Source organism: Panulirus ornatus, chromosome 10 (genome assembly GCF_036320965.1).
Source record: "Panulirus ornatus isolate Po-2019 chromosome 10, ASM3632096v1, whole genome shotgun sequence".
NCBI classification, from domain to species: domain Eukaryota; kingdom Metazoa; phylum Arthropoda; class Malacostraca; order Decapoda; family Palinuridae; genus Panulirus; species Panulirus ornatus.
The window spans coordinates 58,827,098-58,844,004 of NC_092233.1; the positions used below are offsets into that span (position 1 = coordinate 58,827,098).

The 16,907-nt window shown below is 37.6% G+C and overlaps 1 protein-coding gene across 8 annotated transcripts in view; it reads right to left on the reverse strand.

The window, feature by feature from the left end:
- LOC139750970 (uncharacterized) overlaps positions 1–15,651 on the reverse strand; it is a 32,878-nt gene extending 17,227 nt beyond the window's left edge. For 2 of the 8 annotated variants that reach the window (XM_071665946.1, XM_071665940.1), the window contains exons 1-5: positions 14,888–15,075; positions 9,172–10,090; positions 8,216–8,383; positions 7,172–7,318; positions 4,035–4,121 (exon numbers count right to left, since the gene is read on the reverse strand). In XM_071665946.1, coding sequence (XP_071522047.1) covers positions 4,035–4,121; positions 7,172–7,318; positions 8,216–8,383; positions 9,172–10,062 — 1,293 coding nt within the window. In that variant the 5' untranslated portion in view covers positions 10,063–10,090; positions 14,888–15,075. Of the gene's footprint in view, positions 1–4,034; positions 4,122–7,171; positions 7,319–8,215; positions 8,384–9,171; positions 10,091–10,893; positions 14,849–14,887; positions 15,076–15,228 lie in introns of those variants that run through there. The other 6 variants (XM_071665947.1, XM_071665941.1, XM_071665942.1 and 3 more) reach the window with 6 other exon arrangements.
- Between the last annotated feature and the right edge of the window lie 1,256 nt (positions 15,652–16,907).

The following is a 16,907-nucleotide window of genomic DNA, read 5'->3' on the forward strand; positions in this document are numbered from 1 at the left end:
TTTTGGGGAATTAATTCTGCAGAGCTGGAATCCTAGTCCTATCCCCACAGGGAAGGAATAGGCTGAGATGCTCAATTCCCATGTGGTATGAAAACACTGTCTGTAAGGGTCCCAGTACCCCTATACAGAAGCTCCTACAGCTGCAAATTTGTGCAGTCTCCAGTAGCTGGGAAATGATGAACTTCTTTGAAAAATTAAGTTCCATGATGAGACTGTAATTCCAACTATACAGCTATGCCAAATGTGACTTTTCACTCTTGGTGTCACCTCATGCAGACTGACTCCGGTAACACCCAGAGATGAGTATGTATGATGGTACAGTAGGCCCAGAAGTATTGCATAAATGTAAAGTGTAAGCCCTAGATGAAAAAAAGTATGGAACAGGGTTGGGAAAGAAATGCCTGAGGACAATATGTGGTGTGATTAGGAATGACTGAATAATAAATGATAATATAAGATTGAGGGTGATAGCAAGAGAAATATCGACAGGAAAGCTGAAGAGGGTGTGCTGAAATGGTGAGGACGGACATAGAGAAGATAATTAAATGGGTATATGTCAGAAGTGGAGGGAATAAGGAAACGGGTGATCTGAGGAACAGGTGAAAGGATAGAGTGAAAGATGCTCTGAAATACTGGGACCTGAACTTGCTTAAGGGTGTTAAGCTCACATGGGATTGAGTGAAATGCAGCAATCTGATATATAGGGGGTGATGTGCTAGCATGTCAATGGGCTGAATCAGGGCATATGAAATAGTCAGGGAAACCAAGGAGAGGTCTCTAGGACTGAGTTGTGAATAAGGAACTCTTATTTTGGTGCATTATATATTCTCTTCACCAAACCACTCTCTCATTTCACATAGCACTCCAACCCAAACACCCTACATATGCTACCCTTTCATTAAACATATTCAACTGTCCTTCAAAATACTCACTTTCCTTCTCCCTTCACCATTGTTCCTATTATATGTTTTGTTGTTTTTTGTGCATTATTAACCTCCTAAAACATCTTATATTCCCTAAAGTTTAGCAATACTTTTCTCAATCCACCTCGCATTTGCCCTCTTTTTCACCCCCCCCCAACACACACACCTTCCTTTTTACCACCTGCTGCTTTCTTTTATACATTCCTCAATCATCTGCACTCCTTCCCTGTAAGTACCATCCAAATGCCTCTCTTCTTTCACTAGCAATTTTACTTCATCCCTACACTCACCACCCTTTCTAATCTGCCCTAATCTGCCCTTCTCCCACCTTTCACATGCCAAATGTATCTCTCACACACTCTGGTTCTGCTTTTCTAAATACTTTCTATTTTTCACCCACTCCCCTTGCTTCATTTACTCTCATCCTTTGCCATTCTACACTCAATCTCTCCTTGTATTTCTTCACACAAGTCTCTTTTCCAAGCTCAATTACTCTCACCACTTTGTTCTCATTGATATTGTTTCCTCTTTTCAGAAAATCTCTACAAACCTTCTTCCTTGTCTGCACAAGATTGTGATCAGACATCCCACCAGCCACCCCTATAAGGTCATTTACATCCAAAAGTCTCTCTTTTACAAATCCATCAATTAATATGTAATCCAATAATGCCCACTGACCATCTCTCCTACTCACATAAGTAGACTTGTAATATGTCTCTCTTTTTAAACTAGGTATTCCCAATCACCATTCCTTTTTCAGCACACAACCTCACAAGCTGTTCACCATTTCCATTCTTTTCTTTCTCTTTTTCATACTATTCACCATTTCCTGCATTAGCGAGGCAGCGTTAAGAACAGAGGACTGGACCTTTGAGGGAATATCCTCACCTGGCCCTCTTCCCTGTTCCTTCTTTTGGAAAATTAGAAAAAAAAATGAGAGGGGAGGATTTCCAGCCCACCGCTCCCTTCCCTTTTAGTCGCCTTCTACGACATGCAGGGAATGCGTGGGAAGTATTCTTTCTCCCCTATCCCCAGGGATAATCATTTCCATTCATAATACTGAATACCCCATGCCCTACAAATATACCTTAAACTGCCAAATTACATACCTTTGCATTTAAATCACCCATCACTAATACCCAGTCTTGTACATCAAAACTGCTGACACACTCACTTAGCTGCTCCCAAAACACTTGCCTCTAATGATCATTCTTTTCGTGCCCAGGTGCATAAGCACAAATAATCACCCATATCTTGCTGTCTACTATCATTTTTACATAAATTAATCTCAAATTTACTTGCTTACACTCTTTCAAACAATCCCACAACTCCTACGTACTTCAGGGGTAGTACAAGTCCTTCCTTACCTTTCATCAACCTCTGACTTTACTCCTAAGATACTACCAAACCACTCATCCCCTTAATCTTTTATCTCGTATCTTTCACAGAGGTCTGCAACATGCTGCCTTAATAAAGAAATCACATTAAGCTACTATGTCAGATTTATCTACTGCTAGATCTAATACCTCAAAACTGAGATTTTATCACTTTCTAATTTTTTTGGAATTAACCTAAACCCCTATTCCTGACCGCTACAAAATTATCATCATCATTTGTTCTTTAATTATTAATAAGCCTTGTGTCAAGGATGACAGTATAACTTTATTTATATTCTCTAAATTTTGCAAGTACTTATGATTGTTGCAGTTTCCCCAAGTAACCCTCCTTCAAACTTCCAAACTCTAGCACTTACCTATCTTCTTCAATACAGAAATTACTACATTTATTAAGTCTTTTTCACAAAATACATAAGAGGTATACTCCCTGCAAAAAAATCTCAAAAGAGTAAAAAGAGCTGTAAATTAAGTGCATTTCAGAGTGCAATTTAAATGTGAAAAAGAAGCCAGTTCATAGATACTAAACATAGACAGAAAAATTTGACTTATAGGACCTGGTTGGGGCTAAACTTAGACATCTTACATGATGTAGGTTGAATGAAGACTGAAGGAGAGAGAGAGAAAGACGAAATAAAATAGTATAAAGACCAGAAGGTACTGAACTGGGACCTGGGAGAAAATCAGATTAATAGACTGGAAATGGAAGATAATCAGATTCATAAAAGTAAAAGTGAGGCTCAGAGTTTAAGGAAGAGAGTTTTATGGGTATGTGAATAAAGTGGAAAGAAAGAGAATGAGATAACTTCAACAATTATCACATATATGCAGTTTTTAATATTTTTTTCAATCCAGTGGTACTTTAAAAATTTACAAGCATCTGAACTACAATTTAGTGTATTCATTTTCATCACAGTGGTTTTGAAATATCATATGAACATTGTTAATATCAGTTACTATTATCAATAAATATCCAAATATCTAGTATGCTCTCATAATTGGTCTGGTTATAAAATAGTGAAAACATTCTATATGTGAACCTAACTCATATATATGAATCTAACCAAAAGAAAAGAAATCATGTAAGGTTTACTGTGAAATCATTTGAGAATCATAACCCTTAGATCATAAAAACAGTATACCTTTTCTTTTTTTATGTTGGAGGCTTGTCACAGACAAGATTCCAAATCAAAGCCAGGCCATTATTGAAATATAGAGAGGATTATGAAAGGGAAAAAGAAAAGCCAAGGGAATGTATTTATGAATTTTGAAAGAAGTGAATAACCTATCATTAAAAATGTGCCAGGTCACTGTTGTTGGGAAAGACATGAGAAGGTATAGAGTTCCAAAGCTTTAAGTTGTAGAGAAAAACACAGTCATCAAAATGACCCACCCTTGAGTTGTCAACAACTGCACAATAATCACATGATGCAAGCAGCTTGCTGAGTACTGCCTGGTGTACCTAGTGGTGGGGGCACACAAGCAGCTAGCTCTTGGGAGAAAAACCAAAGTAATACCCCTTGTGAACAAACAGTGTGGCATAGGGCAAGAGGGTCAAATGAAATAAAGCGTATCTCAAAATGAAATAAAACACCACCTAGCACATATTTCACACCCCTCTTTTGAATACTTCTTTTACTATTTAGATTAAAATCAACTCATGTGCCACATTCGCATATAAATTAAGAACAATCATAAAGCAACAATGAATATTTACCTTTCTCTTGAACACCGATTCACAAAATGGGCATGGAAAAAGACGATGTGTTGACAGATGGATTAGGTACTTCTTAGCATGAACAACCTGTTAAAAGCACAAATAATATATTAAGAGATATTACTACGTGCAAAGGAAAAAAATTTAAATACTTGGCTCAAGGATCATGGATTGCAATACAGTTCTGATTGCAACATCAACTGGCTTAAATCCCAACCCTGATATGCAGCATACTAGCAATTCACATATTTTTTTTTTTTTTTTTTTTTTTTTATACTTTGTCGCTGTCTCCCGCGTTTGCGAGGTAGCGCAAGGAAACAGACGAAAGAAATGGCCCAACCCACCCCCATACACATGTATATACATACGTCCAACACGCAAATATACATACCTACACAGCTTTCCATGGTTTACCCCAGACGCTTCACATGCCTTGATTCAATCCACTGACAGCACGTCAACCCCGGTATACCACATCGCTCCAATTCACTCTATTCCTTGCCCTCCTTTCACCCTCCTGCATGTTCAGGCCCTGATCACACAAAATCTTTTTCACTCCATCTTTCCACCTCCAATTTGGTCTCCCTCTTCTCCTTGCTCCCTCCACCTCCGACACATATATCCTCTTGGTCAATCTTTCCTCACTCATCCTCTCCATGTGCCCAAACCACTTCAAAACACCCTCTTCTGCTCTCTCAACCACGCTCTTTTTATTTCCACACATCTCTCTTACCCTTACGTTACTCACTCGATCAAACCACCTCACACCACACATTGTCCTCAAACATCTCATTTCCAGCACATCCATCCTCCTGCGCACAACTCTATCCATAGCCCACGCCTCGCAACCACACAACATTGTTGGAACCACTATTCCTTCAAACATACCCATTTTTGCTTTCCGAGATAATGTTCTCGACTTCCACACATTCTTCAAGGCCCCCAGAATTTTCGCCCCCTCCCCCACCCTATGATCCACTTCCGCTTCCATGGTTCCATCCGCTGCCAGATCCACTCCCAGATATCTAAAACACTTCACTTCCTCCAGTTTTTCTCCATTCAAACTCACCTCCCAATTGACTTGACCCTCAACCCTACTGTACCTAATAACCTTGCTCTTATTCACATTTACTCTTAACTTTCTTCTTCCACACACTTTACCAAACTCAGTCACCAGCTTCTGCAGTTTCTCACATGAATCAGCCACCAGCGCTGTATCATCAGCGAACAACAACTGACTCACTTCCCAAGCTCTCTCATCCCCAACAGACTTCATACTTGCCCCTCCTCTTTCCAAAACTCTTGCATTTACCTCCCTAACAACCCCATCCATAAACAAATTAAACAACCATGGAGACATCACACACCCCTGCCGCAAACCTACATTCACTGAGAACCAATCACTTTCCTCTCTTCCTACACGCACACATGCCTTACATCCTCGATAAAAACTTTTCACTGCTTCTAACAACTTTCCTCCCACACCATATATTCTTAATACCTTAATACCTTAATTCACATATGATGATTTATAAATTGCTTTGTAGTGTTTGAAGGTTTATATGTTTTGCTATTGATTATCTTTACAAATGTATGTTAGCCTGGTGAGTAAGTTTCTCCAAATCATAAATTAGAAATAAGTTCAATAGCTATTTATCAAACATTCTTCATTCTGAGACCCATCAAATTTATCCAAATGATGCCATTAATGACATATCCAGTTATAGTACTATTCATGTCATCTGCTTACATATGACAATCAGGTAAAAAAGTTTGAATATTTGTTCCATATAATTCAAGGAGTGTACATTTTTCTAACTAAATCAGTACAGAAACTATAATGTGAGTCTGAACCACTGTTCTGCCTAGAAATATTCATCTGCATTTGTTAATCAGTAAACAGATCAAATCCCCCATAAGGCTCATGTGTTTAAAGAAAAAGGCTACAGCAGTGTTCTCAGACATTAATCTTTCACGCACTTTAATCAACATTGCTTATGTTACCTCAGTGATTGAGCTTAGGGTTTCATCTGTCAAGAAGTCACATTAAGTGATAAGTTTAGCAAGTGAAACTTCAGAGGAAGAAAAGTTTGTATCTATCAATAGAAGTTTAATTTCAAAGCAATGCAGGGCTTGGTGTTTCATCAGCTTAAAGGAATGTATTCTGTAAACCAGGTCACCTCCACAGAATTAGCAAATAAACCTGGCTCTTGAACTAAAAGAAAAGGGCGAGCATAGAGTGCCAAATTGGTTGGACAAATGGAAATGATAAAAGAAGGGCTGACTAAGATCAAGAAGGAAATGGAAGAATGTAGTGGAGAAGGCTTTAGGTTACCAGGGCCTGAACATTCAGGATGGTGAGACTGGTGTATGAGGTAGGATGAGCTGGAGAAAAATAGTTAGCCAGCTTTATCACTCACAAAGACTTCACCTCCCAAATTCTCAAGCTCTGCACTGGCTTCTCTAAGAAGCAGTTCTTTCTCTAACCCTCTTCAGTCTCTTCCAATATGATGTTCCATTACTTCCTGCAGATCACAGGGTAAATCCAAAATCTTTTTCGCTTCGTCCATACATCTCCAATTTGGTCTCCCCCTTCACCTTGTCCCCCTCCACTTAAGCAACATATAACCTCTTTGAGAAAAGATATAAAAAGTAATCAGTCACAAGACCATGAATGCAGAAAGTACACAGAAATTAAAAAATGTGAAGTTGAGGGATATGGCAAAACTATCCCTCCACCATACTAAACAGATAGGTAATTACAAGGTTACAAAGGGATTTTCATCAAATATAGGAATAATCCAATGCAAAAATTCATGCCACTGATGTTAGCAATCACAACACCCATGCCTAGGTAAAAAGTGGAGATATTTTTTCACCAATTGTGTGCTTATTCCTATTCCTAACATTTTACATTACCTCCTCCAACACACATGAAAATAATGGATATATCATGTTCTTTACAGTTCCATTAGTTGAACTATGAAGTAATGATTCAGTCATAAAAAATACAGGTAGATTTTTATGAATGCAATGACTTCTTTTACAAAGAACATTCATAAAAATAAAAACAATGATGTTTACTACTCTTTAGCCAAAATAGATAGTTTATGTATGTAGTAAAAGCTTTATCTCACCTTTTTGCAAGCAGGACAGTCCTTAGTAGGTGCACCTGGGGGAATATAATCATCCTCTTCCTTGTCTTTCTTTCGTGGCCGGCCACGACCACGTTTCCTTGGACGTCCAGCAACTTCTCCATCAGCCCCTTCAACAACTGAATCCATCTGCAAAGTATATACAATATCATCAACAACATAAAGGTCTGTGGGGCCTGCTTGTGGATAGGGGGCTCTGCTTTAGGTGCATTATACTTAACAGTTAGAGATTGAATGTAAGCAAATGAAGTTATCTCTTCATCTGTTCGTGATGCTACCTTGCTAATGCAGAAAATTATGAACATTTATGAAAAAATAAATCTGCCAAATTTCCCTAAAATACATCTATGGCAGAGTATAAAGTACATGACTAGCTCTGAACACTGCTGTCAAAGATGCTATGAATACATTAAATCATACCAAATCTGGAAATACAATAATGTTTGGTAACACTGTATATACAAGGAAAAGCAGATTTTAAATTTGTTAAAAGCTCTTTCTTCTTACAGGGCAGGCTAGTAAGACAGAAAAAAGAACTTATCTCAGTAGGAATAGTTTAATAATGTTCCACCATTTGCCCCCCAAGTTTGAGGATCATCTTACAATAATCACTTCTCACCACATTTTATGAATGGAAAAAGGTTGATGTCATAAGACCAAAGCTAGATGCATATAATTACACAAAAGAACCATGCAAACCCCCAAACAACCCTGTAGGAAGCATAAGAGGGGAAACAGAATTGAGAAGTAAAATGGAAACTTCCTCTGCAGGAAGAGGTATGAGGTTCAACCTTGATTATTGTACTTCCAAACAAAAGTTAGCCGGTGAACAAGTGAGATGACAAAGTATTCAAATTAAGGCTAGTGGAAAATTTGAAGACTCCTAAATGAATTAAAGAGGTGACTGACTACTGGGTTAGGGATCCAACAGACTCCTAAGTGCCATACAAGGAGTGATTTGAAATTCAAAGCATGGGCACCCATGACCAGAGATGCTAGCAGAGCTCTATAGACATAACATCTCACCTTAATTTTTGTTGTTAATTTGACTTTACGTGGACGACCTCCTTTTCGTTTCATTTTCCTTGTTTTCTTCTTGCGCTTTGTACCAGTTGCTGTACAGTCTGGATCATCATCATCATTATCTATTACATCTGATTCATTGGATTCTTCCCATTCTACATCTACCTCTAACTGTGAAAAAATGACACATACATTATCTGAACAGATATACTGAGTTTACATATTTTCATTCAATGTTTGGTAAAACAACATGCCAAACTGGAATAAAAACCTATGTAGCACTGAGTTCTTCTGAATTTTTCTAGTACAAGTACAATATTGAAAGTCCATATTCCTTGGAACCAAATTAATGTTCCAATTTTTTATATGTGCTGTCAATGGATTGAACCAGGGCATGTGAAGCATCTGGGGAAAGTTTTGTGGGGGCCTGGATGTGGAAAGGGAGCTGTGGTTTCAGTGCATTACACATGACAGCTAGAGACTGAGTGTGAACAAAAGTGGCCTTTGTTGTCTTTTCCTAGCGCTACCTGGCGTGCACGCGGGGGAGGGAGTGCCATTTCATGTGTGGTGGGGTAGCGGCAGGAATAGATGAAGGCAGCATGTATGAATATGTATGTATACGTTAAAATGTATAGGTAAGTATTGGTACGTGTGTGGGCGTTTATGTTTATACATATGTATATGGGTGGGTTGGGCCATTCTTTTATCTGTTTCCTTGCACTACCTCACTAATGCAGGAGACAGTGAAAGTATAATAATAATAATGTGCTATATAAAACATTCTATAAATATTTACTGCAATTACTTCTAGCTCAAGCCTCAAGCTGAAGGTACTCTTCAATGCACTAAACCATGGAATTTGGAACTTCACAAGATTTTAGAAATATAGATCTTGGATATTCTACCTAGAGCATTTCCATGAAATACATCAATATTATCAAAAGCTGTTTTCAACTTACTGAGGGCCTTTCAATTTCTTTTTTGGCATGTGGCTGGCGATGTGCAATAGTTGCCTCATACTGTTGAAGCAATTCCATTTTGGTATCCGCTAATTCAATTTCAAGTCCATCAACTTGATCCACAAGCCCATAACAGCGTCGACATAAAACATCACTATGAGCTTTATAAAGTGTGAGTCCCACCAAGCGACCCAACATTGCTGATAACTTCCGCTGGCTTACTGTCATGGTTGCTTTATAAAGGTCAACGTATTCTTGAGGAGATTCTACCACAGGAAGGCCCTTATCACAAACTAGACACCAGCGTGACTGTTCTACACTACTGTGTCCCATTGCTGCACCATCCACCACTTCACCACCTCCCTCTACAGACAAAGGATCTCGTGGGTCCACTCTTTTAACTTCCACTGTTTCCTCCAAAACTCCGACTAATGATGGACCAGGCTCTCCAGTATTATCATTAATGCCTACAGTCACCTCTATTTGCTGCTGCTGCTGTGCTGGTGGCTGTGGCTGCTGCTGTTGTTGAGCTACCTGCTGTTGTGCAACCTGTTGCTGGGCTGCATGCTGTTGCTGATGATGATGAGCGAGCTGCTGTTGATGCACAGTATGATGCATTGTAATCTGCTGGGTGCCAGCCATTTGTGTGGTGATTGTGGCCATTGTAGCATCCATTGGCCCTGGACGAGTCCCAACAACCATAGGTAAGGTGGCCTCTGGCATGAGGATTCTGGTATGAGGAGGAGGTTGTTGCACTTGCTGAGCCACTTGTGGAACTGCCTGCTGGGCTGCAGCTTGCTGCACTGCTTGCTGATTGGTTCCATGATGATTTGCCATTGGATGACCACCCATATTCATGGCAAAAATTCTCCTTTGCTCTTCAAAATCCATTTTTAAGTCTTTATTGTTTCATCTGAACCTGGAATTAAAGTTGGCTTTAATTCATCATTAGAACTACTCTTTTAAGCCTTAAGATTACAGTCAGCTTTGGTAAGATGAATAATTTTCATACGAAAATTTTTTCACATATGCAACACATGACAATGGCATCATGTAAGCATATTCTGATCCCATTTATCTAAAATTACAATATTAAATCTGATTATAATTTGCTTATAAGAATTAATACCGAATATTTTTATGGCACCAACATGTTTGAAATTGCTATCATCTGTTCTTTGGTTACTCATTAAAGGCTAATCTAAGCTAATCAATTCAGTGACTACAGTATAGAGATTAACCTGACAGTGAAAACAAAAATCTTTTCACCCTTTCATATCCCTTCCAATAAATCTTTCAACTCTTGCTTACATACCCCATACTAAGCACTGCTGTTACACCTAAGTTGTCCGCTAGACATCCTTAAACTTACTTATTCCTAATAATTGTGTTATTTCAATTTCTTTCCTTTTCCCACACCTATGCTGTTATGTCATAATTCAGATATTACCTTAATACTGTACTGTAAATACAAACTGTAGTGGCACCACTTTCATTGATTGTTAGAAGTGGTTCTTTGTACCAATCTAACAACTTCAGTAATAATTATTTCTTATACAAGTTTTAAGTGTTTCTGGATATGTTCTAACAACAGAATGAAGCATATAGAGATATCCGTTTGATTAAAGTATTCATGAATAATTTAGAAAAATAAATACCATTTCACGTTCAGTAAAATGCTTAAAATACTTCAAAAATAAAACTTGCACAGCTGAAACTCACTTAACTGATACATGCATGGGTATCCACTTGCTAGAGCACAAAACATTATCATAGAGCAGCACTGAAGAACCCCCATGGAAATATTAATTCCAATCTTAAATACTCCTTGAAATGCATTTGATACCTGTTATTTTTCTAAGCTTTTTCTTGTCAACTGGATTTAATATAAGTATGGACCAAAACTATGAAAGTGCATTTTTTTTTCACAGTGGGTTTGAACTTAAAAAGAATTCTCAAATAGGTAATGTGATCTGTAACATATACCACTGGGAGGTAGTTATTCTTTTAATCAGCATTCAGTAATGAATAAGAGTGTAAAAAGAGACAGACATATGGTGATAAGGGACTATTCTGCCATCTATTCCTTAAACATATACAAGTAAGACCTCATCTGTAATCTGGAGAGAACCCATTTCTATATTAACGACATAAATTCAACCCCTTACATTTAAGATGCAACTTCCACAGTGAGGACACAAAACATCTGCTCCTCAAACCACTCCACACTCATTCTACATAGACAAACTCACATCACACTTGACCAATAGTCCCAACCAGTGAGCATGGCTATTTCCTGAGCACTGTAGGAGCCCCCATGTGTCAGGGTCCTTGGATAAGTATTCTCCACATCAGCATTTCTAAATTTTTCTGTTGATAAACACTAAGTTAGAAATTGTCATAACTCTATCCCAACACTTGATTTAATAAACAAACTAATATACATAAAAAAAATCAAAATAAAAATCCATGTTATTTTTCACACACTTCCATAGGAAATCTTACTACCATGTGCAATGCAGCAAAACTATTGGTTCCTTGTTCATCAAACCCATCATCCTTAAAGGCAAAGTTTTCCTAAATTTGTTCAGTGCCCTATCCATCTGGATAGTTGTCTGGAATCAGCACAATCAACCACTTTCACCAATGCATACCACTTCACTGCCTATTAATCACCAACAACCCCCTTATGATCCCTACAGCCAACTCACACTCATGTTACGTATACATTACATTGGTTTCCGAGCCATCCAGTTCTAAAGCAGCACAGCAATGAGGAACAAGCAACTTTGCTGTTCTTTTTATTATGCATATGTACCCTTCACATCATGGCTGGTTAAATAACATTTGTAGCTATCTATCATGTGAGTTTTTGATGAATTCTACTGTGCATTTCATATTTCCAATACTTGCAGGAAGTAATTAAAACAGGTTTGAGCAACAAATGTTTTTATTCTTTACTCGTATTGTATCAATATCACCTTTATATTTCAATGGAGATAATATATAAAGCTTTACATGCCTATTCTCCCAGGAGAAAGATTTTTGTCTGTTGATAAGGTCTCATGCCTTCCAGGATTTACCATGAGCACATTATTGTATACCTCTCCCATATGCATTCCAAATAACCAAGTTTCATTGCTTATATTCAGATACAGCAGCTCTGTCATTGTGAGCCATAAATGATCTTTGTCCAGTACCTATTTCCCATTTTTTCTGTATCTTTTTCCCCTCTAAGGATCTTAAAGTATTGTAAGTTACAGCTTTCAATGCATGGAAAATCCACACATTAGTCCCTCAATTCTGACAAGGTTGTACTGTGCTTATTATGTTGAAAAATTTATTACATTTGTTCCTATCTAACCTGGATAAAAGTGTGGGGTAGTAAGCCCACCAGAAAAAAAGTATACTTGATCAACCAGCTTGTGAAGGGCCTGAAAGATCAGGGAAGCAACAAAGCACTTTGGTTTAGGCCTAAACCAAGTAGTGAAGGCAAACATTTCCAAAATCAGTTTAACATAATGAAGAGGTAAAGACTTGCAGTTTTTGGAGGGTGTATGTGAAAGTAATGCCTTACAATTTTGTCTACTGGTGTATTGCAATCACCCTGTTTAGAATTTATTTCAAAAATTCTTGTTCATTTTCTTACAAAACTTTTATTCAGTTACCCATATGTTAGCTGAAACTTTTGAACTCTAATTTTGTGTGGATCCTTATAATTTATATTTCATTTTCTGGGATGTAAGTAGACCCTGATTTGTCTACTTAACTAGAGCCTCATCCATATGTGATGGCAGTGATGAAAGTATATATCTGAATCATATTTTCATTTTGTCATTGTCACAACTGAAAATTGTCATATAATATTTATGCAGTTAAGGCAAGACACTAGAATCCTGACAATATGAATTTCTTGCACCCTTTGACAATGATTTGAACTTCATGCAAAACTTCAGAATGGAAAATAAGAGTGTAATTTTGTTCAGCTTTAGTTCTAACATCTTTCTGGAAAAAAAACCTCTTTAACAAATATTTTCAACTCTTCAAAGCAATGAGGGTTATATATGTTACATTATCAAATTCAGCTGCTTACAAGATCATCATTTAATTATGGCCATTAATGGACAATGAACATTACAATCCATTCACTGAATTCCTTACTCTACATATGGGAATTATATCTGGTAAAACACTCAGATGCAGCAGCAAAAGTAGACTATACATCCTACCCCAATTTTAATTCACTGAAAAAGCATAGCAGTGTTTTTTAAGGGTGTTTTGTCTTTCATTGTAATTTCATTCACTTGTCATTGGGATTAAGCTAACTCTGAATGTAACTGTTATGTTGTATTTACCAATCCCATATGATTCTATAAAAAAATGTGGGCATGAACAAGTAGGCAGGTATTCATAACCTGTTGGTAAATTTTATTGCATATGGAAGACATAATTTTTATTTATGAATTCGAATTTCATATATATTGTACATTAGTTCTTATACATGGAATATAGCTAGCCAGAAAAAAATTAAAGTTCCAGATAACTGCAAGTTCTAAGACTGAAAATTTAATACCTTTTACTGTCATTCACATTTTCTCCTTATTCTCAACCATCAAAGCCTTTATGACCAATCTCGTATTACTTAAAATGAAGATGGGTCATTAAAGCTGTTATACCAACTGTCAAAACAGCATTATGTGTTAATTTTTTCTCATAATCTGGTTTTCCTGCTAATTTTGTTTGTATCCATCTGCAACTATACTAGAGGCAGTCTCCTAAGTGAACAGTCCAAGTATAACAAGGCAAAACAAAGCCATTCCAACCATAACCATGTCAAAGTTATAACAACCACACGGTTGTTTAAAGCTCTTCTTACTCTCATTATAAATTATTTTTACAATTGTTTAAAGGAGCTCTTCTTACTCCCATTATAAATTATTTTTACAGTTGTTTAAAGGAGCTCTTCTCACTCCCATTATATACTTAATAATCATTTAATAAATATACTAAAATACTTTATTTGTGCATAGGTATATCGTACAGTGTGCTTAAGACAAAGAAAAAAGATTAATTGTTGATCATCTGCCTAATTCATCCCTTAAACCATTGTTGGTCAGGGTGTATGTAACTTCCAAACACCTCCACCTGATCTAAACGTCATTATATTTCATCTAAGATGGTCATGGAACGAGCTCTTCATTAAACAGTTATCCATATCCCCTATACTTGCTTCCCCGTCTGTCTTACAGCCACCTAATGGTCGCATTTTACGTTCACTGTGCCTTAGACACTACCCTATTGCTACCCTATCACTAATGAGAGTGCGCAGTTCAAATGGCATTATAAATTAGATTAAAAGACTCTGGACTAATATTCACATATCCTCTAGCATCACAAATTACGAGAGACTCTAGTCTGATAATCCACATTTTATCTGGAATTATCGGTTCAGCGACTAAGGCGCCTGTGATATCCATATTTCTATGCAGCCTCCTGGGCTACAAGGCTCTGGGAATGTCACATGAGAGAGAGAGGGAACATGATGCCTGCTGCAGGTCAGCAAGTAACTTGCCACTGGCTCTGCCGCCAAAATCGCCAGATTCGGGTAAAGCAAGTAGAAGTTATTTATGCGTCTGAAACACGCCTAACGTCCGAAGTTGGCGTTTGCTCAGCCATTACGACCACAAAGATTCCCCATTTTAAACCCAAAACTCACCTGTCATGGGACATATCACGACCTAACGATGAAGACGTCATCCGCCGCTCTCCATTAAAAGGCTTGAAAACGATTGTTAGTCATAATGAGATGTCAGATTCAACCTCACCGGGTTAAAATTGTTGGTTTCGCTGGCTGGCTGGCTCGGCGGCGTCAGGAGAGGAGTGAAGGCGAAGTCGGAGGAAATACCTGCATTTATTTTTCTCCGATTTTGACATATTCGAACGAGAAAAATTCATGGAACGATTTTTTTTTTCGTGACAATAAAACAAAATCGTAACCTAATACCTGAAATTTCATAGAATAGTTCATATAGTTATACAATATTCTTGTGTACTTACAATGTTAATCCGGTCGATACAAAGAGAACAGGATAGCCACCAGGGGTAAAATGGCGTCCAAGCGCAAGGACCGTTTAATCTACAGGCCATTGTCGATGTTTGCCATGATATATTTAACTATATCCATTCATGAAGCTCATGATTCATATTCGGGTGGTTAGTTAACGTAAGGAATCAATGAAACGAACGAATATATCAACATGGCAATAAATTTGGTATTGTACGTGACAAGAGTACCAACGTTTCTGTTGTAGTTTACTTAACAATTTATCCCCTAGTAACTTTCAATATGGACATGAATAATTATCACTTCCCCAGTCAATAATGCAGTATAGCCTAGTGGATTGAAAGTGCCAAAAGGTCTTCTGGGAAAACGTGGGTAAAGTTTGTTATTATTATTATATATCCAACAGGATCGCAAAACTGTGAGGGACAATTTGCATCAGCCGTCGTTATATACCCACTGAGATCACGATATCACCCTTTATTCAACATTAAGAACAATGAACACATCTCAACAAGGCTTAATTGTCTGTAACTTAAAAAAAAGTGATAAATACAAGTGAATTTACCTTCATGTGGTATTCTTATACCTGTAATATTGTCAGTTCATTTCAATTCCATGCACACACACACACACACACACACACACACACATATATATATATATATATATATATATGTGTGTGTGTGTGTGTGTGATACCTCCTTGCCCCGGGACTCCCTTTTTTCCCTATGAGGCTCTTGCAGCACTCAGGAAGCTAACCACGTCCATTGGTCGGAATCACAGGTCGTATAAAATGTTTTGTGTGCATTTGTGTAGACAAATTGCAGGGCAATTGAGTTCTAAGTGCCCAGTGTCTTTGTGAAAGTTGCATGGTGGGTAAGAAGGGTCTTGGGATACGTTGAAAGGTTTTTGTAATGATGGGTGATGTCCACAGCACAAGCAGGAGAGTGGGACTCGTGTTTATCTGGGGAGTGTGATTTCTTATGGGAATATACACGAAAGGACCACCATGTTGAGGTTTGTCTGAGGTAATGGGAAGTCGTGTAGAAAAAGATGGAAGAGACTTGTTTACTCACAGTCGTAGATTAAGTTAGGCAAAAGCTTCGTAACTGGTAAGAAAATGAAAAGAACATAGGTTCGAACCCTAATTGCTGCTTTCCATCCTTACTTAACTCAGCTGTTTTTCCTTCCCAAGGGAGTGATTGATAAAATGGGTTCCTGGCTTAGGCTAGGGTATCTATATATACTAAGAAATGGCAAATATTGTCACTCGTGGACTTGAAGCTAAACATATCTATGGTATTGCAATTAACTACTTTAATTAGCGAATCATGTATTTTACAATGTTGTCGAAGAAAATGTACTTCGCCTCATTCGCGGTAAAACTTTATCCATATGGAACTACGTGTGAAATCAGACAAATTTATCCTTACGTACCTTATTTGATCGAGATTTTCGAAGTTTCGATAATTCTGAATACCTTAATTACACCACCTCTTAACTTTCTCGTTTCTGAGCAAAATAATATTTTTCACAGTTCGGGAATCATAATAGTATATTATATGGTCTATTCACTGCATTCTATCTGTGTATTTTTTCAAGTAGAATAACCAAAACTGCATATAGTATCCAAGCTAAGGACGCACCTTTAACACGGGGTACAATTTCTGTA